Source organism: Chrysemys picta, chromosome 2 (assembly GCF_011386835.1).
Source record: "Chrysemys picta bellii isolate R12L10 chromosome 2, ASM1138683v2, whole genome shotgun sequence".
NCBI classification, from domain to species: Eukaryota; Metazoa; Chordata; order Testudines; family Emydidae; genus Chrysemys; species Chrysemys picta.
The window spans coordinates 190,639,340-190,666,952 of record NC_088792.1 but is presented as its reverse complement, the minus strand read 5'-3'; the positions used below and the strand labels follow the sequence as shown (position 1 = coordinate 190,666,952).

The following is a 27,613-nucleotide window of genomic DNA, read 5'->3' as shown; positions in this document are numbered from 1 at the left end:
CTAGCAGCACTTTTAAATTAACGTACATGCAAAATTATGCCCTATCCTGCACTGGTGCTGAGGAGTGAGGGAAGAGAATGTAAGAAGCCTGTTCCCCTTGAACAAACAGAACAGGACATCTTCCTGGCACTCAAGAAAACACAAGGAGGTTTGCCCTGCTAGAACACTACATCCTCAAGAGGGCACAGAGTGCTAGTTATGTAGTGTCTAGCTTTAGTCCTGTCTATTTCAGTGGTTTTCAATCTGTGGTCCGCGGAATCCTGGAGGTCTGCAAGCTATATCTAAGGGGTTACCACAGAAAAGTGTTTTTCAACCTGTGGACTGCCGACCTTAGAGGGTCTGCAGACTATGTCGAAGATTTCCCAAAGAGTTCCACACCTCCATTTGAAATTGTTTAGGGGTCCACAAATGCAAAAAGGTTGAAAATCGTTGATCTACTTAATATGTCGTAATCAGCACCAACTGTCTCCTGAGCCTGCACTATCTTCCTTCTCAGGGCAGCTGTATGCAGCACTCCACAGCATGTTGCAATGGTCCATCCTTAATCATCCTGCTTTGCAACTTCAGCAAGGCTCCTATAGATGCAGCTAGCACCACTATGTTCCCTCCCATTAAAACAGGATTTTAAATGCCTATGGACAACCTGGTACGCGCTCTCTCTTTCTCTCTCTCACACACACACTGACACTTAATAAGCATGGGGAAAAATACTGGGGACATTGTAAGTTATGTAGCAAGTATTAAAATAATGAATAAGTAATTTAGTGTATTGCTATTGTGCACATTAAACCACGATGGACATGGATGGGCAGGTCTTCACTACCCGCTGGATCGGTGGGTAGTGATCGATCTATCACGGGTCTATTTATCGTGTCTAGGGTAGACGCGATAAAATCTATCCCTGATCACACTCCCCGTAGACTCCAGAACTCCAGCTCGCGAGAGGCGGAAGCAGAGTCGACAGGGGAACGGCAGCAGTCGACTCACCGCCATCCTCACGCCAGGTAAGTCGACCTAAGATGCGTAGCTGAAGTTGCGTATCTTAGGTCGACCCCCCCCCCCCCCAGTGTAGACCAGGGCTTTGACTCAGGTCCCTGCCCATGTTATTAGGGCAGTCAATTAATCGCAGTTAACTCATGTGATTAACTCAAAAAATTAATTACGTTAAAAATATTGATTGCAATTAATCGCTGTTTTAATCGCACTACTAAACAATAGAAGACCAATTGAAATTTATTTAATATTTTTGGATGTTTTTCTACATTTTGAAATATATTGATTTCAATTACAACACAGAATACAAAGTGTACAATGCTCACTTTATATTATTTTATTACAAATATTTACACTGTAAAAATGATAAACAAAAGAAATAGTATTTTTCAATTCATCTCATACAAGTACCATAGTGCAATCTATTTATCATGAAAGTGCAGTTTATAAATATAGATATTTTTGGTTACATAACTGCACTCAAAAACAAAACAGCCCTACTTCTTGTTCAGCCAATCCCTAAAACAATCAAATGTGTTTACATTTGCAGGAGATAATGCTGCCTGCTTCTTGTTTACAATGTCACCTTAAAGGAGAACAGGCGTTCGCATGGCATCTTTTTAGCCGGTATTAGCATATCTGGCACGTAAATGTGCAAACATTCGTATGCCCTTTCATGCTTTGGCCACCATTCCAGAGAACATGCTTCCATGCTGATGATGCTTGTTAAAAAAATAATGTGTTAATTACATTTTGACTGAACATTCGTTTTAAGAACATTTTCCTGCAGATTTGACAAAACACAAAGAAGGCACCAATGTGAGATTTCTAAACATAGCTACCGCACTCGACCCACGGGTTAAGAATCTGAAGTGCCTGCCGAAATCTGAGCACGATTAGGTGTGGAGCATGCTTTCAGAAGTCTTAAAAGAGCAACACTCCAATATAGAAACTACAGAACCCAAACCACCAAAAAAGAAAAATCAACCTTCTGCTGGTGGCACCTGACTCAGATGATGAAAGTATTGGTCTGCACTGCTTTGAATCATTATCAAGCTGAACCCATCATCAGCATGGACGCATGTCCTCTGGAATAATGGTTGAAAATGAAGGGACATATGAATCTTTGGTGCATCTGGCACATAAATATCTTGCGACTCCAGCTACAACAGTGCCATGCAAATACCTGTTCTCACTTTCAGGGGACAAGAAGCAGGCAGCATTATCTCCTGCAAATGTAAACAAACTTGTATTTCTGAGTGACTAGCTGAAGAAGAGGAAGAAGTAGGACTGAGTGGACTTGTAGGCTCTAAAGTTTTGCATTGTTTTATTTTAAAATGCAGGGGGGTTTTGTACATAATTCTACATTTGTAAGTTCAGCTTTCATGATAAAGAGATTGCACTACAGAACTTGTATGAGGTAAACTGAAAAATACTATTTCTTTTTTTGCAGTACAAATATTTGTAATCAAAAATAAATATAGTGAGTACTGTACTCTGTGTGTTCTGTTTTGTAATTGAAATCAATATATTTGAAAACGTAGAAAACATCCAAAAATATTTAAATAAATGGTATTCTATTATTAACAGTGCGATTAATTGCACAATTTATTTTTTTGAATTGCTTGACAACCCTATATGCTATTGAGTTTAGCAAGAACTGCCAAGGATATTCAATTAATCATAGATAAAAACTTCTAATATACATGCAAACGTAAGAGATGGAGAAGGAAAAATCATATTGGGTCAAACTGTTAAGTGCCTTCAGCTTGGCCTCCAGTTTTGTGCCCAAAATCAACTGTGAGGTTGAATGTAATCTTATGGACTTAAATTATAGTGTTTAGACCACTAACTGACTGAATTCACGTATCAGGTAGTTAGATATCTAGAAATTACTGTATCATTTATGCCCACAATTATTTGTGCCCACAACTGATTGCAGGTACAAAATTAGAGTCCTTTTTTAAAAATCTGGCCTATTAAGTCAACAAGTTCATACCTGTGCATAGGGCACTCTCCAGGAGATTAGACAGCCATCAAATTAGCCACAACTGAACAAGCAATTGAGTCAAACCGGAACACAGAAATATTTATGAAAAAAAAAAATCATGAGTATCTTTTAACTAGTTGTGTGTCTTTCCTGACAGCTGGATGTCTCTCTTCAGGTACTGTTCTCTAAACCTTAGGCTTCTAGCCCATTGGAAATACAGTAATACTGTTTATATACTGTTGGCACAAAATCTTTTATGCCAAAGAAAACTCTTGGAAAAAGGGGAGAATTGAGTAGTTTCCAATGTCTACCCATGTTTCCCATAAAACCTCTGAACATCAAAAGGATCACACAAGTGCCATTTATCATGAACCCAATCTAAGAGCACCAAATATAGAGCAATGGAGTGAGGTGCAAGGTGCCCTATTTCAAAGGCAGGTGGAGCTACCATTCCTGCAAGCACTTGCCAGGAACGCCAGGTGAGAATCCGGTTATGTCCTTGGAGTTTTATCTGAATTCATTTGAAAGACAGTTACTAATCAATCATATCCTATGCAGGTCTCCTTTATAATAAGTAACCAAAAACGTAATCCTTGGATATCAGTATCCCCTTGTATGTATGTTTCTACTAAGCAAAATTAAAGTCTTTCCTATTTTATTTTAAGGCTGCAATATATTTTTAAAAAGCAGAAATTTCCTGAGAAATGAACTATTCACACAAATACTATGTAAACTGAGTCAGATAAGGCCACACTTTCCAAAACAGACTATATGTATGGATCAGTAGTATTGATACAAAACCATTTGCACTCACCAAACCAGAATGTCTACATGGAATTGGCAAGTCAAATGCAAATGCTGTTTGCTTGCACAAATGCATTTTCTGGTAGGCAGAGTTAGAGGCTAGCTAATTCTGATCAATTTCCTTAAGGATGAATGCAGGTTTCTCCTCCCCGTCCGCATCCTCCCACTCTCTTTGTGATTGACAGTAACTCCACTGTTTTCAGTTAAACTTTCAGAAGTTTCCGATAGGGAGCAAGTACGCCAAATTTCAGTCAGAAAGGTATAACTCTGTGGAAGTCACAACCAAAAAGCCCCACACCCTTTAGGGTGGAAATGTATGGACAACTTGAATATAAGCATCAGTACACACTTACCTTATAATGTAGCAAAATAGAATAATTGTGTCATGATAATAACATCTAGCTTAGAACTATATGTTGTCTCACCAGAAGATTTTTGTGTTAGCTTGCCATCACTTGGCATTAGAGTCACAGCTTGTGTTCCAGGGCTGATTATGTTTACAATAGATAAGACAAGCTTCCCAGAAAGGTCAATGTAAACTGCAATAACCTCACAGCTTTTGTCCAGTACATGACAACAACACAGTCCACAGATAAATGGATTGTTCAGGTAGGTTAATGTATACTGCTGGATTCCCCTAGTCTCCTCTTTTGGGGGTTTTCTTGTAAGAGCTAAAGTGTGGACATGAGAATCTTGTGAACACATTTTATGCATGCATTATATTTCCAAATTGTGCGTGTACTATGTCAACCAGTTTGTTAATGTGTAAGAGATACTTATAATCTACTGCTGTGGGCAAAGGTCCATCAATGGCAATTAGCCAGGATGGGCAGGGATGCCACCCCATGCTCTGGGTGTCCCTAAGCCTCTGACTACCAGAAGGTGGGACTGAATGACAGAGGATGGATCACTCAATTGCCCTGTTCTGTTCATTCCCTCTGAAGCATCCGACAGTGGCCACGAATGGAACACAGGATACTGGGCTAGATGGATGACTGGTCTGACCCAGTATGACCACTCATATTTTTATGTATTGTACCCAGAAAACTGCTCAACTTGGGCTTTGGTGAGGCTCAAGCAGGACTGTATTTCAGAGATGGGCACATAAGAACATAAGGCCATACTGGGTCAGACCAAAGGTCCATCTAGCCCAGTAGCCTGTCTTCTGACAGTGGTCAATGCCAGGTGCCCAAGAGGGAATGAACAGAACAGGTAATCAAGTGATCCATCCCCTGTCGCTCATTCCCAGCTTCTGGCAAACAGAGGCTAAGGACACCATCCTGGCTAATAGCCATTGATAGACCTATCCTCCATGAATGTATCTAGTTCTTGAACCTTGTTATAGTCTTGGCCTTCACAACATCCTCTGGCAAGGTTGACTGTGCATTGTGTGAAAAAATACTTCCTTTTGTTTGTTTTAAATCAGCTGCCTATTAATTTCATTTGGTGACCCCTAGTTCTTGTGTTATAAGGAGTAAATAACACTTCCTGATTTACTTTCTCCACATCAGTCATGATTTTATAGACCTCATCATATCCCCCCCTTAGAATGTGTTACCATCTGGCTTGGACTTTAACCCTGAAAAAGAAGCAACAAGAACATTCCAGACAACTGTAATTGCCACATGGTAGAAGGAGAAGCATTGTAGAGAGAGCAGGTTCTCAAGACATGTGGGGTTTTACATATAAATATCTTAAATTGTACCAGAAATAAACAGGAAGGTAGTACACACTGGGGAGAATGGGTGTTACATGCTTACATTATCAGGCTGCCCCACTTCATAGGTGGGCAACCATGTTCTTTGTAGAGTAGACTGGGAATTTTCTGTCAAAATGATTTTTTTTAAATGGAATATGTAGCTTCCATAAAATTGAAATTTTCCCTGGTGAAATTTCAAATTTTGTCATAATTTTTCGGTTTTGCATGAGGAACATCAAAATGAAATGTTTTGTTGCAGTTAAGCTTGACCCTGAAATATTTCTGAGAGCGCCATATGGCAACAGGGGAGTCACATGATCACAGTGGACCCTGGGAGATATAGTCCAGCCACGGAGCCTGGCCCTTAGGAAAGATTAGGGGAATGCGGCTCCTGAACTAAAACTCCAGTGAGGCACCATGGCATTTTAGGCAGATACAGTTTAATTCTAAACGCACTAGGAAAAAAACATTTTGATTTTTCACAATAAACCCAAGTGAAATGTTTTGATTCAGGAACATCAAAACATTTTGTTTTGATATTTCCAAAATGATTTTTTTCTTAAACTTTTTGTTCTATGAAAAATGTCAAAATTTTGACTTTTCATCGTACGTTGAAAACAAATGTCAAAATATCAGAATTTTCCCCAAGATGGAAATTCTGGTTTTCACTCAATTCTAATTCTCTACAAGCCGAGGCCAAGGGAAAACCCACCAGTACAATGCATCTCAGTCTAGCCTAGATGTGACAGAGAGTCATACTGGAGAGCAAAGTCCACAGCAACCAGCAAATGATTAAAGGCATTTTGTACTCAGGGTAGCACACCTCCAAATAGTTTTCAGTCTTGCTTTATACAACATGTTAAGTAGTTTGCATGAAAAGATAAATACTCTTTTTATGGTGATCTGCAGAGTTTCAAGTCAACATTTCAGGGAGACACCATAGGGTGACCAGATGTCCTGATTTTATAGGGACAGTCCCGATTTTGGGGTCTTTTTCTTATATAGGCTCCTATTACCCCCCACCCCCTTCCCAATTTTTCACATTTGCTGTCTGGTCACCCTAAGACACCATAACTTGCCTGAGCCACATATGCTCATTAAATTATGGGCATTTTTGAAAGTTTTCCAATTGTGGTTGACTCACTGTTCATTGAAAGCCTGCAGCTCTGGAGCGCCAATGTATATACACCTGCAACAGCCACAACAGATGCTGGAGCAGTCACCATACCTGTACAGTAAGCCCTCTGCAACATAGACCATGTCTACCTCTATTTATATAGATCAGTGCTCAGCACGACAGGGCCCCAATGCTGATGGAGGCACTACCATAAGATAAGTGAATAAAGAATAACCACTCAGAGTAATTTCTGACTGGAAGGAATGTAAAGCACCACTGGGCTCTGCAAATGAATCAACGACTCCTGATGGGCATTCATATCAAAACGGTTCTACTGGATATAACAGAACTGGAATGAACACCTGAATCTTATCCATTCCCAGCAGTAGATTATCAATCAAGGATGTCAGTGTAGTATCCTATCCCGTGCCCATGTCTGAAGCCCAACTGACAAGGATCAATGAAACAAAAAGAATTCAGATCATGTTATATTTGGCCAGCCAAATTCAAGCTAACTGAACCTGCTAGAGAAAAAAAGGTTTACGGAAAATCAAAAATGCTTGAACTGCCACAAAAGGTTTCTCTTAACTCTTCACTTAAATTACTGCATTTCTGTCCTAACGATCCTGTATGTCAAATGCTTTAAAGTGTATAGAAGATTCTCTTCTTTCCAGGTTAAACATAATGCTGTCTGGTCTAGTGTAACAAAATATATGTATTGTTTTAGAGAAGGGGAACCTAGAACACAGAAACTCCAAGCTGCTAATCCAATGCTTTAAATGATATTAGATTGTGTACTTGGACTCTCCAGGGGAAAGGCAAGTACTGCCCCCTTGTGCCTGATTTATGAATGCCAGTCTATGATTTTGGAACGACCAGCCTGAAGTCAGAATGTGGCAGGCTCTGCATCTGTGTACAAACGGGAGGAGGTGGAAGGGGCCTCCCACCCATTCATTCCTGTGGAGGGGTCACTCACAAGGGATCAGTGCTACTGTTTCTTCCTAGAGCCAGAGGTTGTGCTAGCCTCTTTATACGTCAGTGGTCCCCAAACTTTTCACACTGTGCCACCCCTTACTCCTGTCTGCACCCCCTCCCCCCAGAAATCACGGTCAGGAACCAGAGCCAGGAGAGAGGGCATGGCCGGGATAAGGGAGCCGGGGCTGGGGGCAGGGCCAGGGCTGGGAGCAGAGCCACAGCCGGGCCATGGACAGGGCCGGCAGCTGGGCTAGGAGCCAGGGCTGGGGCTGCAGCTGGAGAGTGGGGTTGCAACTGGAGCCGGAGCAGAGCTGGGGGCAGAGCGGGGTTGGGTGGCACTCCCTCCCTGACCCCAGTAGGGGCTTCCCCCTCCAAAAACATTCCTCCATGCCCTTGTGGGGGGCACACACCACAGTTTGGGGGCCACTGCTATAGGTGATAGAAATGGTAGGATGAGGCTGAGGCCATGAGGGAAGAGAGCTAGCTGGGAGTTACATGCTGCACCCTTTCAAAAAGGTGGCAAAGGTGTTCAAACTCCCTCGGAGGAAGAATTCTGTCAAAGCTCCTATGGGGCTCCTGCTACCATGTGGTCCCTCCAAGCAAACACTCAAATGCAAGACTGTGTATTAAAACTAAAATTCAGTCCTTCGTTCAGAGTGCGCCACCAATACGCAACAAAAATGTAGAAAACCTGACTTATAAGGAAAGGTCACAAAAACTAGTCATGTTTAATCTTAAGAAAAGACGACTGAGGGGGACCTGATAACAGTCTTCAAATATGTTAAGGACTGCTACAGAGAGGACTGTGATCAACTGTTCTCCAAGTCCACTGAAGACAGGGACAAGACAAAACCAGCTTAATCCACAGCAAAGGAGATTTAAGTTAGATATTGGGAACAGCTTTCTAACTAGGTAGCTAAGTTATGGAATAGGCTTCCAAGGGAATCTTTAAAGAACAGATTAGACAAACACCTGTCACGGATGGTCTAGGTATACTTGGTCCTGCCTCCACGTAAGGAGCTGAACTAGAAAACCTCTCTAGGTCCCTTGCAGCCCTACATTTCTATTATTCTGGTTAGTATGACTGTAGCGGGGTGGTTACCCGCTCTGGCCCGGACATGGTTAAGGCCAGCCCTGGGAGAGGGCTGGGGCTGTAAGAAAAAGCCCAGACTGATAAGGAGAGCAGGCACAGCTGGGGCCACACCCCAAACAAAGCACAGCAGGTCCTTATAAAAGGGCTGCTAGCTTGGAGCTAGAGTCTCTCTCTCCAATCTTGGAGGGAGCAGGGCCTGGTTGTCTGAAGAAAGGGTACGGGGAGTGAAGCAGGGCTGGGGAAAGGCCAGAGGAGCAGGGGAGCTCCAGGCTGGCAAGTCCCCAGGCTGGAAGGCCTGGTCCTAGGCCCACCCCTGAGGTACTGGGTGGTAGAGGAAGACAGCAGATCTTACCCCCTTGCCTGTGGTGACTGGCTCTTATACTGCAGTCTGGCCCAGGGAGCAGGGGCTCATTGATGACTGGCAGTAGCCACTGGCTGAGGCAAGGTGGGATTAAAGGGTTGGAGTCCCCGGGGAGGGGAGACCTTGAGAGTGAGGGGTTACTGCCAGGGGGAAGCACCCCAAATAATGTGGCACCAAGGTCCGGGAGGGACATGGGGGGCCCAGCGGCAGCGATACATCGGCCTGCAGAGGCCGCTCCAAGGCTGGAAAAAGAACTAATTCCCCGGACGCCAGCAGGAGGTGCCGCAGGGGTGAGTCCCGCGCCGTTACAATGACATATAGGCAAGAAATAAAGGTTAGATTTAAAGTTGTGATAGTAAAAAAGTGTTAAGAGTTTGTAATCTAAATATTTAAAAAAAAACACAGAATGACAAACACAGGGAAAACACACCCTAAGATTTTGTCTTTTTTATCATTATTTGCATAAATGTATTATGCATTTTAGAAATTGGTCTCCATTGGGAAGGTGCAGGGAGGAATCATGCTACTATATAATTCCAAGGAAGGAAACCTGTCTGGCAAAAAAATTTTCCAAGCTTCTGGGAAACAACACACAAGAGGTGCTGCTCCTCCAGCATTTGAAAGGGTGCAGCATTGTTTGCCTTCTTCACCTGGCCAGTGTGAACAGCCCAACTGGATTATGGCCTCAATGTATAATAAGAGGCGGTTCCTGTCCCACCCTGAAGAGTTTCCATAGATGAGACAGATCAACGGTGGAGCAGAAATGAAGGCAGAGAGTTGAACTTATCCAAATTCACACAAAAGGTCAGTGGCAGAACTAGCATAGCTCCCAGGTTTCTTGGCTCCCAGTCAAGTCCCCTATGGACCGTGCTGCTTCCCTTAATTCGCACTTCTTCCCCAATAGCAGAAGTTCATGTACAGTCAGATGAATTCAACAGAGCTGTAAGTGCCAAAAACACTTATAAAATTGTACAAGACTAAGTTTCTAAAGATACTATTGTACTCTCTACAGTTGTTTATAACAGGTCCACAAGAGATACACGTAGAAAATTACGGGCCATTGGGAGGATCATTTAAATGGAAGTTGCAAGTTACTCAAACTTATGCCTTTATACAAACAATAAAATAAAGGCAAACAACCAATAATATAGATCTAAACAGAACAAGGAAGATACAACTGAATGCATTTTTTTAAACAGAAGAAGTTCTATTCAAGGTATATAGCCAATATTTTCAGAAATGACTAGTGATTTTTGGGTGCATCTGCAGACATCTTTTCAAGAGGCCTAATTCCAGAGGGCGGAGTGCTCAGCAAATTCTGAAAATCAGGATCCTTCAAGGTACCTCAAAGTTTGGCCTACAGATGTTGTGGTAGCCAAAATTACCTGATTCTTTTGGAAAAAAATCTTGGCCATGTGCATACATATTTCAAAAGTACCAACTGATAATTTTGGGTTCCCTCAGTGTTTGGATTAAACATAACAATAAGCTAACTTTAATTCTTGGGGTGGGGAAAAGGGGGGGGGGGCAAAAAACAAACAGCTGACACCTGAATAAATACAAACAAATTTCTTTAAACTAAAGGGTGAGGTCAGCTCTTTTTAGCGCACTGATTTATGTGGAATACACAAGAGGCTCTACTCAGAAATCTCTTCCCCCAGCTACAGGTGGGGCTAATTTTATTAGCTACATTTTCCAGGCATCTCACATGCTGACCTATTCCAAGGAGTTCTCTCCAAGAGCACTTGGATCCACTAGAACACACTCGGCACTACTCTCATATCCCTAGTAAGCCAGCAATGACTGACTCATCAGCACTAAGTCCCAGCCCCAATAGAATGGCTTGAAAGCGTGAGAAAAAATTAAGTTAAACATAAGACAGACATGCACACCATAGGACTGCACAAGCATTACAAGGGCTATAGGGGATTTTTAAACTAAGAGGATAGGAACACAGCATTAATTTTGCAGCTGTTCTGTCAATAAACAAGTACAGAGAGAACCAAACATAAAATGAATTCTGTCTCAGTGTCTTATATTAACCCCTCCTTGCATGTTCCCCCTCCCCCCAGATGAAACTCTCTAGGGAAGCCCAGAAACCACAGATCGAATAGAAGAGGAAAGCTGGGAGCATCCATCCAAGTCTTCAGAGGACTTTACAGTGGACTGAAGAATTGACTCTGAAAATTAATTTTATCCACTGCAGGTTTAAATTATCAAATGCATCGTTTCCACATTTAGTAAAAAAATTAATTACTCAGTTTCTATTCCTTTTGCACCCTGGGAATAACGAATTCCATGCTGCACTTCACAATTAGTTAGAACGGTCCAAAATTCTTAAAACTGGTGCAGTAAGGTTGCCTTAGTTTCCCCAGATTCCTAAAGTTCCTGCTCTAGAAAGCAGTGCTGCCCACAGATCCATTGGCTGAAAACCTTTGAAGTCATTCTCTACGCTATTATCATCACTGGCTTTAATGGACTTACACTGCCACAAAACCATTGTTTCTTTTCCTAATCAGTGTCTTAAAGCAGGAGAAAATGTTTATTATAAGAAAGATCTATAAGCATGCTCTAACACTATCTCAGCAAAAACTATGAAAGAATAGGAGTAAATTCTTTAAACCAACAGTAGTGTACTATTACTCTGTAAACGGTGCTACAGTGCAAGCTTATTTTCCAGTTCTTCGGATACATACCAAACACTTCATTATCTTCTGAGGGTTGTTTGGTTAGTCTGGCTGCTTTAGGGCTTGCTTTATTTTCAGCTTCTTCCACTTCCTCCACTTTTGTCTCCTGTAACACAAATACTTCTTTAGATATACCATTTCAGGTAGCAGCTGCAAGGAATATTATTGACATTATTCAACAGCAAAAACCAACCAAAAAAGAAAACCCAAACCCCTCTGAAACAAATATTTCTCTTAAATATGTTTTTATGAAATGGATACATTCTTATGTAAATGATGAAACACTGCTTTTACAATTTCATGCACGTGCATGCATATATACAGAATATATAGAAAATAAACCACAGAAAAAACAGAATTTTACTATTTTTATGAGTTTGGGGCAATCTAACAGCTCACTGGAAGCTCCTCTTCTTTCTGTCACTTTCTAATTATGTGGTGGTAAAACCAAATTGATGCATCTGCTCTGCATTTTCACCAAGGATTATTTTATAAAGAACTTTTTTCCCCCCCACTCCCTTCATTGGAAGCCATTTTAGTTAGTTATGGTTACTGTCAGCAACATGGCTGTATTACTTGTTTTCACTCCCTCTTTCCTATTTCTGTAATCCAATGGTCTATACTGTCAAACTAAAATTACACGCTCCTTGAGGCAGGTACTCTCTCTTCCTTTAGGTCCGGGCAGGACCTAGCAGCATAGGACCTCAGTCTGTTTAGAGCTATAGGTAACATTGTAATACAAACAGCAATACTGATAATAGTATTTATACAATTGTAATATGTAACGTCACATGCCTTTAATTCCCTCCCACCATGACAGTGTCTCTCCAATGACGGAATCAGCACAGTTCTGCACCACACAAAGGGGCTAGATTTGGGGAAAATGCACACCCCCTGTGCTCCGCAAAGGGCCCATGCTTGCCAGCACACAAGGAGACTTGTGGTAACATTACCAGACCCTTGCAGTCACTCAATAGGCACCTACTTATTGGCTGCTTCTTTCCCATCATGCCCCCTTCACACATACAGAGCCTGAGTCCATTTCTGTGGTGTGGTCGGAATGGAAGAAGGCTTCTGAGCCAGGCACTGAGACACCTGGGCAGAGGGGAGAACATGAGGGATAAGGAGATGGTTTGGGGAGAAACCACCACACAGTAACTAGGAAGATATGGACCTTTGACATTCTGCATAGATTTTGTCCATTACTAGGAGCATGTCTACACAGCACCCTAAACCCAGCTGGGGCCTGGGTTCTAGAACCTTGTGAGGTGGGAAGATCCCAGAGCTCATGCTAGAGCCCGAGCGTCTACACCGCAATTAAACAGCCCCTTAGCCTGAGCCCTGTAGCACAAGTCAGCTGGTACAGGCCAGCTGCGGATGTCTAAAGCAGCGTCGCCATACCCTCAGTGTTTCTGAGCCAATGCTCGAGTGTCCACGCTACACTGTAAACTGGGCCCGGGTCTCTCAGACATGCTAATGCAGCCATACCTCACTACATAGACCTTCTGACTTTGGTCTGCAGCTTGAGCTGCAGCCGCACCACGAGCTGCAGCCGCACCACAAAATGACAGGGCTTGGACACAAGTCACAGTAGGACACAGGCTCTGACCCACCCCGTTAGCAGGGTCCCAGGATCCGGATCCTGAGTGCCTGTTGACCCGAATCTGCCTGATTTATATATGGAGGGAAGAGGAGCCTGGGCTTAGTATGCAGTGCAGACATACTCTATTTGTAAACTCTTTAGGGCTTAAATCATGGGAGAAATCCTGACCGCGGTGAGGTCAGTCGATGGCAAAATTCACATTAACTAAACTAAGACCAGGATTTGCCCCATGTTTTCTTCTGTGTTCCTACAGCACCTAGTACAATGGGGGCCCCATCAAGATGGAGGCCTCTGCATGCTACTGAAATAAAACTGTTAAGGAGTGAGACTGGCCAAAAACAGCTCATTTTTCATTGACCTCTTGTTTAACCGGATAAAACTGGTTCTCTCAAAACATCAAGAAGAAATTCTATATGTATTTAGGAAATTTAGCAAAACTTGTTCATTTTATGTGTGAACTTTATAAAGTTTTCACCTTAAGATTAGTTTAACAGCTTTTAAAACTGACAGTTCTGTAATGGGAGCATGCTGTGCATTCAGTTCCCATGCCAACCTCATAGCAGTCAGTGAGGCACATAGCAAAGTAATAATAATGACAATCACAAACATCCAGCTTATAGCATTGTGTACTGGCACTGTATATACCAGTCAGGTACTCAAAACAGATGCATGCAGATAGGAAGTCTGGCATGCATGATCAAATATTTGGAAAAGGGCCCAAAATGACTAATGCAGTATTAAGTATTTCTAGAAAGGGTTTATTAAGAGCTAGAAAGAAACATCAAAAGTCTTTTACCCCAATTTTCAAGAGCAGACAGTATATTAAACTGCTGAAATAGCTGATCACTGAGAATGCTATTCAATACAAAGAACTGGATGATTCACAGGATTAGTAATTAACTACAGGATACTTCACTTTGAGGATACCATTTTTGGCACAGGTCAGTAGCAATAATCTGATGGCTTCTCAGTGGCTAATATGAAACAAGCTGATGGAATGTATCTAAATTCCTAGTAGACTGATGCCCATATTCCAATTTGCATCTCGACAGTCTCAACAGATACGCCAAGGGCTGACTATGCATGGGTGTGATTCAAAGCATCCTGTACTCTCACCTTACATTCTACTGTAATAATCTTGCACAAAATATGCTTTGGGAGGTATCATTTGATAACTAATAATGTGCTGGTCAATATCATCATGGTGGAATGTATGCAGCAACATTATACGTAAAGTTATGAATTCTCCCTGAATTATGCTGGTGGCACATTTTCAAACCCATGCAGCCCCGTGTAGAAAGAACTAGTCAAGCAGGTCTTAATGGGATGTGTAAACAGAATCCTCAGACAGCAAGAGGGGAAAGAAAGAAGATAAAGAAAATCTGCACTGCAGCATACATAAGTGAAAAGAAACAGCCTGAAGCCTCCTTCCTTCTTGCTCTCAGCTTGAAAGAACTTTCTCTAGGGGTCACTCACAGGAAAATGCATTTCAAAGGGTGACTGAACTATAAAATTGATAGGTTTCAGAGTAGCAGCCGTGTTAGTCTGTATCCGCAAAAAGAACAGGAGTACTTGTGGCACCTTAGAGACTAACAAATTTATTAGAGCATAAGCTTTCGTGGACTACAGCCCACTTCTTCGGATGCATATAGAATGGAACATATATTGAGGAGATATATATACACACACACACACACACACACACACACACACAGAGAATAAACAGGTGGGAGTTGTCTTGCCAACTCTGAGAGGCCAATTAATTAAGAGAAAAAAAAACTTTTGAAGTGATAATCAAGATAGCCCAGTACAGACAGTTTGATAAGAAGTGTGAGAATACTTACAAGGGGAGATAGATTCAATGTTTGTAATGGCTCAGCCATTCCCAGTCCTTATTCAATCCGGAGTTGATTGTGTCTAGTTTGCATATCAATTCCAGCTCAGCAGTCTCTCATTGGAGTCTGTTTTTGAAGTTTTTCTGTTGTAATATAGCCACCCGCAGGTCTGTCACTGAGACTGCTGAGCTGGAATTGATATGCAAACTAGACACAATCAACTCCGGATTGAATAAGGACTGGGAATGGCTGAGCCATTACAAACATTGAATCTATCTCCCCTTGTAAGTATTCTCACACTTCTTATCAAACTGTCTGTACTGGGCTATCTTGATTATCACTTCAAAAGTTTTTTTTTCTCTTAATTAATTGGCCTCTCAGAGTTGGTAAGACAACTCCCACCTGTTTATTCTCTCTGTGTGTGTGTATATATATATCTCCTCAATATATGTTCCATTCTATATGCATCCGAAGAAGTGGGCTGTAGTCCACGAAAGCTTATGCTCTAATAAATTTGTTAGTCTCTAAGGTGCCACAAGTACTCCTGTTCTTTTTATAAAATTGATGGGCATAAATATCTAAGATGGTGAAACAAACAGCCATGGCCCCTGGGAGCAGATCCTGGCCTGAAAGTTTGGTCAGCAATGTATTAAAAAACTGTGGGAAGAATTTCACCTTGCAACATAGCAGCCATACTGGGGTCAGACCAGTATTTTGTCTTCCGACAGCGGTCAATGCCACGTGCCCCAGAGGGAATGAACAGAACAGGTAATCACCAAGTGATCCAGCCCCTGTTGCCCATTCCCAGTTTCTGGGAAACAGAGGCTAGGGACACCAGCCCTGACCATCCTGGCTAATAGCCATTGATGGACCTATCCTCCATGAACTTATCCTCCCGTTTGAGGGCTTCCTGGCACAGGGAAGAGGAGTAAGCACCATACTGTCTGTTTATATAGAACATCGCTGTTGTATTGTCAGATCTTCCTTCCAGATGGCTTTGGAACGTCTGGCAAGCAGAGTGAACTGCTCTTAGCTCCCTGACATTGATATGCAATGAAAGTTCTGCCTGGGACCAGAGACCTTGAGTTGAGTCTTCCTAGGTGCAATCACCATCCCATTGCATCCGTGACTAGAAACAGTGAGGGTTGGGGCCTGAAGAAGGGTACTCCTGCACACACTACTTGCTGGTTGAGCCACCGCAGGAGGGACTCGATAACTGGAGGAGGAAGAATGACTGACTATCTTGTCTAGACGGTCCTGGATTGACCTGTATACTGAGGCCAGCCAGGCCTGACGAGGTTGGAGCCGCAGTGTCGCATGCTGAACTACATACAAGCAGCCCTATGACCAAGCAGCGTCAGGCAATTTCGCTCTGTAGTAGTGGGGTATTGTTGTATGTCCTCTCTGATGGCACCCATGATCAGAAAACACGATTCCGGAAGGAATGCTTTGGCTTGACCTGAGTCTAGGAGAGCGCCAATGAACTCTATCCTCTGAGTGAGGGTTACAGTTGAATTTGTCACATACAGTATCAGTCCGAGCGTGTCAAAAGTCGACCTTACCAGGGTCACATGCTCCTCCACCTGAGCTCTGGTATGGCCTTTGATTAGCCAGTCATCTAGGTATGGGAGTACTTGTACCTGTCGCCTCTTCGGGAAGGCAGTTACGACCAACACGCACTTGGTGAACACCCTTGCTCTTGCTCGGAGATTTTTGCAGCAGTACTCGTACCGGTCACGCATGCGCAGAGGCTCCACCCCACCCCGCTGTGAGTCTAGCTTAACAGTACGCATGCGTGGCCGGTCTCCTCAGTTCCTTCTCTACAACGGAGGCTACCACAACTCGGAAGTAGAGGGGAGGGTGGGTGGGTAATGGAGCACCCACAAGGGCACTCATCTCGAAGAACGTCAGTTACTGCACAGGGTGAGTAACCTCCTCTTCTTTGAGAGGTGACTTAAAAGCAGTGTGTCTCAAGGAGGTAGGGACTTCGGATCTGATAGGAATGCCGTGGATAGTACAGCCCTGCCCAAACGTACATCAGAAAGGGGGCCTTGAGTAAGGGCATAATGTTTAACAAATGTGTGTTCAGAGGACCAAGTGGCTGCTTTACAGGTATCAGCCGGGGAACTTTGCGTAAGAATGCTACAGAGGCAGCCAGAGATCTAGTGGAGTGCGTTCTGATGCCGTCTGGAGGTGCAACCTTCTTCATCTGATAGCACAACCGGATGCACTGAGAAATCCAGTTTGAAAGTCTCTGTGTAGAAATAGGAGATCCTTTGGAATGCTCCGCGATGGAGACAAAAAGTCTAGAAGAGTTTCTAAAAGGTTTGGTTCTATCCAAATAGAAGGACAAGGCCCTGCGTACATTTAATGTTTGCATTGTAGCTTCAAACGAGTTCGCATATGGTTTCAGAAAAAAGGTTGGTAGGCGTATCGGCTCATTAATGTGGAATGATGAATGCACCTTAGGAAGAAATTTGGGGTGTAAGCTGAGGGTAACCTTGTCTTTGAAAAATAGCATATATGGTGGGTCTGCCATAAGAGCTGCTATTTCTCCTGCCCATCTGGCGGAGATAATTGCCACTAAAAATGCTGTTTTCATCGAAAGGTGTAAAAGGGAGCACGTGGCTAGGGGTTCAAATGGTTGTTGAGTTAGGCAAGATAGTACTAAATGAAGGTCCCACGGGGTGGTAGGTGGTTTAATGTCTGGGTATAGGGCTTGGAGTCCCTTGAGGAAACGCTTGGTGATTGGGTGAGCAAAAACAGAAGTATCATCAATTTTGTCATGAAAAGTTGTAATAGCAGCTAAATGGACTCTGATGGAGCTGAAAGAAAGGCCAGATCGCTTAAGGTCCAATAGATAATCAAGTATGAGCGAGAGAGATACCGACGTGGGACAAAGTTATTTAGCTGAACACCAATGAGTGAATCGTTTCCACTTTCGTAGATAGGTGGTGCGAGTAGATTGTGTTCTGCTACGTAGGAGCACTCTTTGAACTTGTTCAGAGCCATCTAGTTCGCTTTGGGAGAACCATGTAGGAACCAGGCTTTGAGGTGAAGCATGGACAGGTTGGGGTGGAGAAATCAGCCGCGCTGTTGCAATAGGAGGTTCGGGAGCAGAAGCAACGAGATTGGTGGTCGAATCGACATTCTGGTGAGGAACAGAAACCATGGTTGTCTGGGCCACGACAGGGCAATTAGGATTACCTTGGCCCGGTCAGTTCGTATTTTTAACAGGACCCTGTTGAGAACCGGTATCAGGTGAAATGCAGAGAGTAAGTTTCGGTGCCATGGGATCATGAATGCGTCTCCCAGGGAATGTTTGCCCAGGCCTGCTCTGGAGCAAAAGTCGGAACATTTTTTGTTTTTTGCAGTTACAAAAAGGTCTATGGTTGGGTGATCCCAAATGAGGAATATGTTGTGAATGGTTTTCTCGTCTATCTCCCATTTGTGATCCCATGGAAAGCGTCTGCTTAGTTCGTCCGCTGTGGTGTTCATCACTCCGGGAAGATAGGCAGCTGATACCCGGATGTTGTTCGCAATGCACCAATTCCAGAGCTTCATAGCCTCTGTGCAAAGCAAGTGGGATCGAGCTCCTCCCTGCCTGTTTACATAGAACATGCATGCAATGTTGTCTGTCATTATGTGTACATGGTGATTCCTGATTAGTGGAAGAAAGTGACAGGACGCATTGCGAATGGCTCGAAGTTCTAGGACATTTATGTGCAGAGGTGTCTCGGTTGAAGGCCATAGCCCCTTGACTGTGTGGTGAGACATGTGTGCACCCCAGCCTGTCAGAGATGCATCGATAGTCAGTATGAGGGATGGAGCCTCCTGAAGAAAGGGGACTCCAGAGCAGAGGTTGGAGTGAACTGTCCACCACAGTAGAGAATCTTTGACTCGGATAGGTACGGAAAAAGTCTTGTTTAAGAGAGTGCACATTCGGTCTGTAAACCATGGCCAATCACGCTTGGAAACACCTCATGTAGAGGCGTGCATTTTGGACGAAGAACGTGCACGAGGCCATGTGACCTAGTATTTGTAGACAATCTCGGGCAGTCACCTGGGGACTGTTGCGAATTTTTGCGGCCAGTCAGCTTATGGAGTTGAAGCGGTCGGGAGGAAGAGATGCCAAACCCGTCCGGGAGTCGAGGTATGCCCCTATGAACTCCAGATGTTGGGTGGGGCATAATATGGATTTATCTTTGTTTATTTGCAGGCCTAGAGATAGGAAACAATCGACTGTAAGCCACATGGATCGGAGAGCTTCGTTGAACGTTGAGGCTTTGAGGAGGCAATCGTCGAGGTAAGGAAATATTACGACCCCTTGTTTTCTGAGATAGGCAGTAACTATGGCTAGGAACTTGGAAAAGACACGGGGGGCTGTGGACAGTCCGAAGGGAAGAACCCTGTATTGAAAATGTGTTGAGCCAAGAGTAAAACGTAGGAAGCGTCTGTGGGCCGGGTGTATAGTCACATGAAAATAGGCGTCCTGTAGGTCGAGGGCTGAAAACCAATCACCCTGCTCCAGTGCTGGGATTATGGTGGTGAGAGTAACCATCTTGAACTTTTGCTTTTTGACAAATTTGTTGAGCTTCCTGAGGTCGAGGATTGGTCGACATCCCCGTTTTCTTTTCTGTTAAGAAATAATGGGAGTAAAAACCCTCCCTTTTGTGTCGTTCTGGCACAATTTCTATTGCCCCCAGTTGAAGGAGATGTTGCACTTCCTGGAGGAGTAGTCACTCGTGAGAGGGGTCCCTGAAGAGGGACGGGAAGGGTGGGTGGGTGAGAGGGAGGGAGGGAGGCAAGGAGAGGGCGTATCCAATTGTAACCACCTCTATAACCCATTTGTCGGAGGTAATGTTTTGCCATTGGTGGGAGAATGGTCGTAGGCAGTGTGCAAAGATGTGTGTGCTGGCTGAAGTGGGAACGCTGTTTTCTAAACCCGCGACCAAAGCTTCAAATCTGCCTATTAGTTGGAGGGGGTTGAGGCGCCCCCGCAGAACTGGGACGACGATGCTGGAATCTTGGTCTCTGGCATTGTTGTTATTGCTCCTGTGGTCTATGGGAGTGTTGTGTAAATGCGGGGTAGCGTGGACGTTGGTAAGGTTGGTATCTATATTGCCGTCTTCTGGTCGTAGGTGTCTGGAGACCTAAGGACCGGAGGGTTGCCCCTGAGTCCTTCATTGAGTGAAGCACGTCGTTCATGGCGGAAGCAAAAAGTTTTTCAAAGTCAAAGGGAAGATCTTCAATGGTGCTCTGGACCTCTCGAGGAAAGAAAGAGGAGGAGAGCCATGAATCTCGGCGCATGACCACTGCTGTGGCGGTTGATCTTGGTTGTTGGCTACATCGAGGGCCGCTTGAAGAGTGATAGGATTTGTCCCTCGGAAACCAGAGCTGTGAATTGTTGTTTTTTCTGTTCTGGGATGTCATCAATAAAGTCCGTGAACTTATTATAGTTTCTGTGGTCATATTTTGCAAGAACTGCAGTATAATTAGCTATACAAAATTGCAGCGTCGAGGATGCATATACTTTACGACCAAAGAGGTCCAAGCGTTTACTTTCCTTGTTGGCTGGGGTGGAGCGGGAATACTGTTCTTTGGCCCTTTGGTTCGCTGTGTCTACTAACAACGAGTTTGGCGCTGGATGGGTAAAAAGGAATTCAGAGCCCTTAGAAGGGATGAAGTACTTCCGGTCCGCTTGCTTACAGGTCGGTAGGCACGTAGCTGGAGTCTGCCAGATGGACTTAGCAGGTTCTAAAAGGGCTATGTTGCTTGGTAATGCAACCCTAGAGGAAGAGGAGGGCTGTAGGATGTCCGTTAACTCATGCTGTTGTTCAGGGACTTCCTCCAAGTTAATTCTCAAGTCACTGGCAACTCTTTTAAAGAGGTCTTGGAATTTTGCGTAGTCATCCGACGGTGTTGCAGGAGGGGGAAGTAAGGCTTCTTCAGGCGTTACTTCCGGCTCTACTGGAATAGGAGCAGGACTTGATTGATCCTGGTGTCTGGTGTCATTGGCAGGTTCGTCAGGTGGTGGTGCTAGACCGGTGTTGCGCCTGGTTGAGGTGGTGTAGCATGTGTATTCTCAAGGATGCGATGCCCATGGTGCCCAATACTGCCATGGTGGTGGGTAGCGCATAGGTGGTGCCATCCAGGGGTTCACTCCCCAGGGGGCAGGATCCTGAGAACAGGCTGAGGTAATTTTCCTAAAACCTCTGTTGACTGGGGATGGGAGGGTTGATACGGAGAAAAACCCTCCTGTGGTCCAGTTTCCTCCTCACTGGAGGAAGACTGTTCAAACCCTGACTCTGCCATCGAAGAGAAACAGGCATTCAGCAGGGGAGACTGCAGGATAGGTGACACCAGCAGATCTCTTGCCTGAGTGAAGTGAAGTGGTGAGGCTCCTGCGTGAGGTGAAGGCTGTGCAGGAGGGAGTTGCAATGAGGGAACATTCCTCTGAGCCGAGGTTTTGGTTCTTGGCCCACTGCCAATCAGTTCCACGGGTGCCGGTGCCGGGAGGGCAGCATCAGCCTGCAGGGGGCCAGGCAGGGTGTGGAATGTCGGCACCGCGTCCGTCGCGGTGCCAAACGGTGCCAGAAGAGAGGCAGGCAGCTGAAAGCCTGAAGCCTCGGCACCGCAGCCTCAGGCGGTTTTCGCACAGTGCCGAAGGAGCCCGGCTTGTCAAATGTGCTCAAGTGGGGGAGCACAGGCAGGGAAGCGGTAGATCCGCCCAGGGAGGGCTTGTGTCTCAGGACTTCCTTTGAAGGTGACAAAAAGTGCCCTTTCTTATCAGATTTCTTTTGTTTGTTTGAGGCGGGGGGGCTGTGGTGGGCAGCGGAGCTGGAATCAGCGCCTGGGTCTGAAGCGGCTCCTAGGGATTTCTGGAGGAGGAGGAGGAGGAGTTTCAGTTTAAGCTCCCTGTCCTTCCGTGCCCTGGAGCTGAGTTTTCTGCAGTGGGCACATTTTTGAGGAATATGGGTCTCCTCCAAACATTTTATACAGTGTGAGTGGCCATCTAATAGCGGGATAGCGTCCTTGCAGTTTGAGCAGCATTTAAAGCCTGTGGAGCCAGGCATGGCTGAAGCCACTGCCGCTGCCAGGAAAGTTTTTTTTTGTTTTTGTTTTTAAGATAAAAATGGTAACTAACTATAACTAACAACTAACTAATTAGAAGGGTAATTGTAACAAGAGAAAGGAATTTCCTAATGAGTCTGCTGAGCTCCGTCTCAGGCCGGGGATGGTAGAGAAGGAACTGAGGAGACCAGCCACACATGCGTCCTGTTAAGCTAGACTCACAGCGGGGGGAGGGGGGAGCCGCTGCGCATGCGTTGCCGGTATGAGTACTGCTGCAAAAATCTCCGAGCAAGGGCGCAGGGACGCACCAGCACCTGGAGTGGAGCACCCACAGGGACATCTCTTGAAGAAGAACTTCAGCTTTTTCATGAATATGTTGAGATTTCGCAGATCTAGAATATGCCTGAGCCTATCCTTGGCCGTAAGGATTAGGAAATATTGGGAATAAAATCCCTTGCCCCTGAAATCTTGAGGGACCCCCTCTATTGCTCCATCTTCTAGCAGCATTTGCATCTCCGTATGAGAAGTTGCTCATGAGAAGGGTCCCTGAAGAGGGACGGGGGAACAGATTTGGAGAAAATATCCGAATTCTACCATTTGTAAGACTCCATTGGTCCAACCTGATCTGGGCCCAGGCATGGTAGAAATGGGATAGATGGTTCACAAAACCGGGGAAAGGATCCAGGATTATGCCTGGTGCATTGCTCCTAGACATATCTTCAAAAGTTTTGCTTGGGGTCCAAAAACAGCCTTGCCGAGCCCTGGCTCTGGTTGGAAGAGGGAGGAGATGGATGCCTCCTATTATTTCTGCCCCGCTTCCTGTTATCCTGTCTAGAATAAATAGGGTAGAAGCGTGGGGGAAGCTGAGGTTTGTGGGGCTGGTGAATGGAGCTCCAGATTTTAAATGGCATTCGTGAGTCTTTGAGACTGTGGAACTTGGGAGTCCGTTTTCTCTGAGAACAGCCCTGATCCATCGAAGGGCAAATCCTAAATTGTTTGTTGGACCTCGTTCTGGAGGCCTAAAGCCTGCAGCCACGAGCTCCTTCACATGGCTATAGCGATCAACATTGTGCAGGTTGCCGAGTCCACTGAGTCAAGTGTGGCTTGCAAGGAGGTCCTTGCTATAACCTTGCCCTCTTCGATGATGGCCCCAAACTCTGACTGGGATTCAGTGGGGAGCAACTCCTTAAACTTAGACTGTTCCAAGAATTGAAATTGTAGCTGCTGAGGACCGCCTGCTGGTTGGCAATCCGAAGCTGGAGCCCTCTGGTAGAGTAGACCTTTTGGTTGAAGAGGTCCAGCTTCTTTGCGTCCTTGCCTGATGTCTCTTGCATGGTACCGGGAGCTGTACTGGGCCTGGTCTCATTCATGGCTTTGACCTTGGTCTTGGAGCCTCACGGTGGTTTCTGGACCATAGAGGATGTTGGGGCAGCCCACCTTTCCAAGGCAGCCAACAGAGATCTGGAACCCAGCCCGAGGGCTTGGTGGAAAGGCCCGGGGGTCCAGAAGGGCCACTGTGCCAGCACCTACCATTGCGGTGGCCAGGGCATCATGCTGAACTGCTGTCCCTCCTCTTGTCTCAAACGGTGCTGCAAGCGGTGCCGGCTCCATTTCGAGACATACGACTCTGGCTCTGAACTGGAAGACGACTCTGATCCCAGAGACCACAGCGGTGCCAAACGGGGTGGTGCCAAGGAGCGGTGTCGAGGGGACAGCGACCAGTACTGCATCATGGCCGATTTGCCTTTGGACGGTACAGCACTTCTCTGCAGTGCCAGTGCCCGCGGAGCTGTCATAGCTACGAGGTGCCTGGCCACCTCGAACATGTCTTTAAGAAAGAGTCGTGGGGGGGTCACCCCAGGCATAGGCTTCTGGCAGGACCCACGTGGTTTGAACTCATGAGACTGAGGCATGCCCCGGTCCCTCGGAGGGTAGAACGCAGTGAATGAAACCAACAGAAACTTATCTAATTCTATAAACTACTTGAAACACTAACACTAAGTTAACTATTTACAGGTACAAAGAGAAAAAGTACGAGGGGATCGCTTGACATAGAAAGAGAAGGGAGCAGCTCCATAACCATCACGGGCGGTAAGAAGGAATTGAAGAGGCAGTGGATCGGCAGGGGCCTATATACACCGCCATAAAGGCGCAACTCCAGGGGGCTCCATAGACAAACAGACCGATACCACTAAGGGAAAAACCTTCCGACAACTGTACACGAAGGGCGCGCACACCTACTTGGAATCGACATGAGCAAGCACTCGAAGAACCAGCATTACTGGAAGCCAGAGCATGACTGGTGTATGCTGAACAGGCCACTGGGATCAGAGCTGTTGGACCAGGGCTGTAGTTAAACACAGTCACTCAGGATGTAATCTGCATGCTGGCAGGTTGGATGCTACAACAGAAAAGCATCGGGAGGCACCCAAGATTGCAGGGCAGGGGTGACACAGTCCCTTGCTGGCCTGGATTGCACCCTGGAATGTCATATGAGGTATCACTTGAAAACTAATAACTCACAAGCCAATACTACCATGGTAAATATATGCAGCAACGTCGTATGTAAAGGTTATGAATTCCCCCTTGTTGAAAACCAGACAGCCTTGGCTCAGCAAAAGTTGTTAAACAGGCCTATTCTAAAATAAAGGAATGTGTGTTTACTTCAATTTACATACAAAACCTTGAACTAAAACTTACTAGATTAAATTTTAGATTTAGATGTGTTTTCACTTTTATTTGCTTGTAACCATTTCTAACTTTCTCTCTTATACTTTAACTCACTTAAAATGTGATCATCTTTTATTACTAAACTTGTTTTACTATTAATCTAAACCAACAGTGCTCTGTTTGTACTAAAGTGAATGTCAATTCCAGTTAACATGGCAAGCTGGTGGGCTTTGTCTCCTTAAAGGAGACAACAGATTTTATTCTCTCTGAATGTCGCAGAAGAAAGCTGGACAAGGATTGGCCTAGCATCTCCAAGAACTGGCATTAGTCTCCTGGTCACTATTGAAAGCAATCCTGGAGATTTTAATAGGATATTTTAAGAAAACAACATTACATCATGTTGGGGAAATAAAATCTCCCAGAATAGCTTCAGTCAGAGTTGGCAGCCTTAACAAGACTACACACGTCTGGGGCAGTTCAGTATTGGGGGAGTGTTGGGGTCACTGTCTAATACAACCAAGTCTGGTAAAGACAAAAATGCATCTGCAATAACTGATGGCAGGCTGTTGGATTCAAACTGGTTGAATCAGAGCTGTACAGCATACCGACCACAGAGTACATGGTGGCTGCTAGTTGTGTGTATGTCCCAGGCAGGGAGCCACAAGTAGCAGAAGCATTTTGAGGCATTCAGGGTTATAATACAAGTGGTGACAACCTCTCACTGGTCTCAACTGCACCCCAGAATGTGAGAATGGCGCCCTCAGGTTTCCAGGTCAGGGGAATCTAAGAGAGTTTCATTGTTATTTGTGCTGAACCTGTTCTAGGAACAAGCACAGACAGTTGGTATTGACATCAGCTCTATAAGGCCCTAGACGGGGACCCAGACAAGAACCCAAGTCTAGCACAAGGCAGAGCAGAAAGCATTAAGTACACCTGCATGACACGACTTCTTTCACAAACATGGAAATTAAATTTTACATAATATTTAAATAAAAACTAATATTTAGTAAAGCACTTGATTACTGGCATAACTGAAATTTGCAGCTTTGTATAAAAACAGAATGGTCCAGTGTGGACCAGATGCTCTAAAAGCATTTTTCCATTACAGAGAAGGAATTTAAAATCTAGTTTTAGCCAGCTGTTTTAATTCCCCATTCTGGTGTCCTAACATGCCCCCTGCTCTAATGAATTGAACTGTGAAAACATATTCCCTCACATTGCCTGAGCTGTGCTTAGAGGGATTCCTTCGTCCCTGGCCACAAAGTGCTTGTGGTAGATTTTAAAATAAAAGCACATTATGTAAGTCATCTCTACTATAACTCCATTGAAGTTAACTGTGACCTTCAGGTTAGATTCAAAATGCAATTTGGGAGGCGGGGGTAAAATATGCTTATTTTGTATGATTGCTCTATAAGACCTACAGCCTTCTCCCCCATTTAGGATGAGATTTAAAGAAGGTAAAACATTTAGGCCCTGATTCACGAAAGCATCCCTCTTCAGAAAGGGTGCTTAAATATCTGCTTAACTTTAAGCACATACTTAAGTTCCATGAATTAAATTTGAGATGTGGTTAAAGTGCTTTCTGAACAGAGATGGCCTTAAGCACATGCTTAGGGTTCCTGAATCAGGGTCTTAATCTTCACTTATGCACAATCACACAGTCTTAGGGCCCATGCTCCATTCCACTGTGACAAAGAGCAAAATCACAGATTGTTGAGACAAAATTGATATACTGTATTTTCTGGCGTATAAGACTACTTTTTAACCCAGGAAAATCTTCTCAAAAGTCGGGGGTCGTCTTATACGCCGGGTGTCGTCTTATAGGGCGGGTGCTGAAACTTCCGAGCCGGACTGGAGAATCTGCGGTTGCCGCATATGGTGGGGGGAGCTCAAAAATGGCTGTGGCCACATCCCCGCCCGATGACGAGGTGAGGGGGTGCCTCACCGGGAAGGTGTAAGTGAAGGGCGGAGCAAGCTGCAGGCGTCCGGGACGCCCGGGGTATGGAAAAAAGAGATAGAGCGGCGCTGTGCCCAGAAAAACACGCCTCTTTCACCCGTCTGGCCCGCCCTTGTATCCTATTACCGTACCTCCTTCTCTGCCTCTCAGATCTCGCTCCTGAGGACTGCAGTGAAGTGGCGCAGGCGCGCATGTGCGAGATCTGAGAGGCAGAGAAGGAGGTAATAGGATACAAGGGCGGGCCAGACGGGTGAAAGAGGCGTGTTTGCGCTACCGCTCTGATAGTCTTGGAGACAGGGAGGGCTGGGCAGGCAGGGAGAGCTGACCAATCCAAGCAGGCTTTGTATACAACAACCAGCCAATCGCCGGTAAGGTACATCGCTTGCCGTGATTGGCTGGTTGTTGTATACTGGGTACCACATACAGTACAGCACCAGTATCTGTACCTGTTCATACAGTATAGCACCAGTACATACAGTACAGTATACAAATGTCCAACATTTTTCTGCTAAGTACCTGCATGTCATAAGCATTTGAATTAAAATTACCATATTGAAATCAAATCTGATGTTTTTTTAATTTTTTTTTTGGTGTGCGTTGGAAGAGGGGTAGTCTTATACGGCGAGTATATCCCAAACTCTATATTTTAACTGGAAAAGTTGGGGGTCGTCTTATACGCCCAGTCGTCTTATACGCCGGAAAATACGGTACATTTGTTATGTCCTATCTGAACAAGTCCAAATTTCATCCAGAAT

At 44.8% G+C, this 27,613-nt stretch overlaps 1 protein-coding gene across 9 annotated transcripts in view; it reads right to left on the bottom strand.

Moving 5' to 3' along the window:
• The window catches only part of MBP (myelin basic protein), a 190,367-nt gene that overhangs the window by 91,550 nt on the left and 71,204 nt on the right, over nucleotides 1–27,613 (bottom strand). For all 9 annotated transcript variants that reach the window (XM_042860443.2, XM_005281451.5, XM_042860446.2 and 6 more), the window contains one exon: nucleotides 11,729–11,825. In XM_042860443.2, the coding sequence (XP_042716377.1) occupies nucleotides 11,729–11,825 (97 nt within the window). The remainder of the gene's footprint in view (nucleotides 1–11,728; nucleotides 11,826–27,613) is intronic.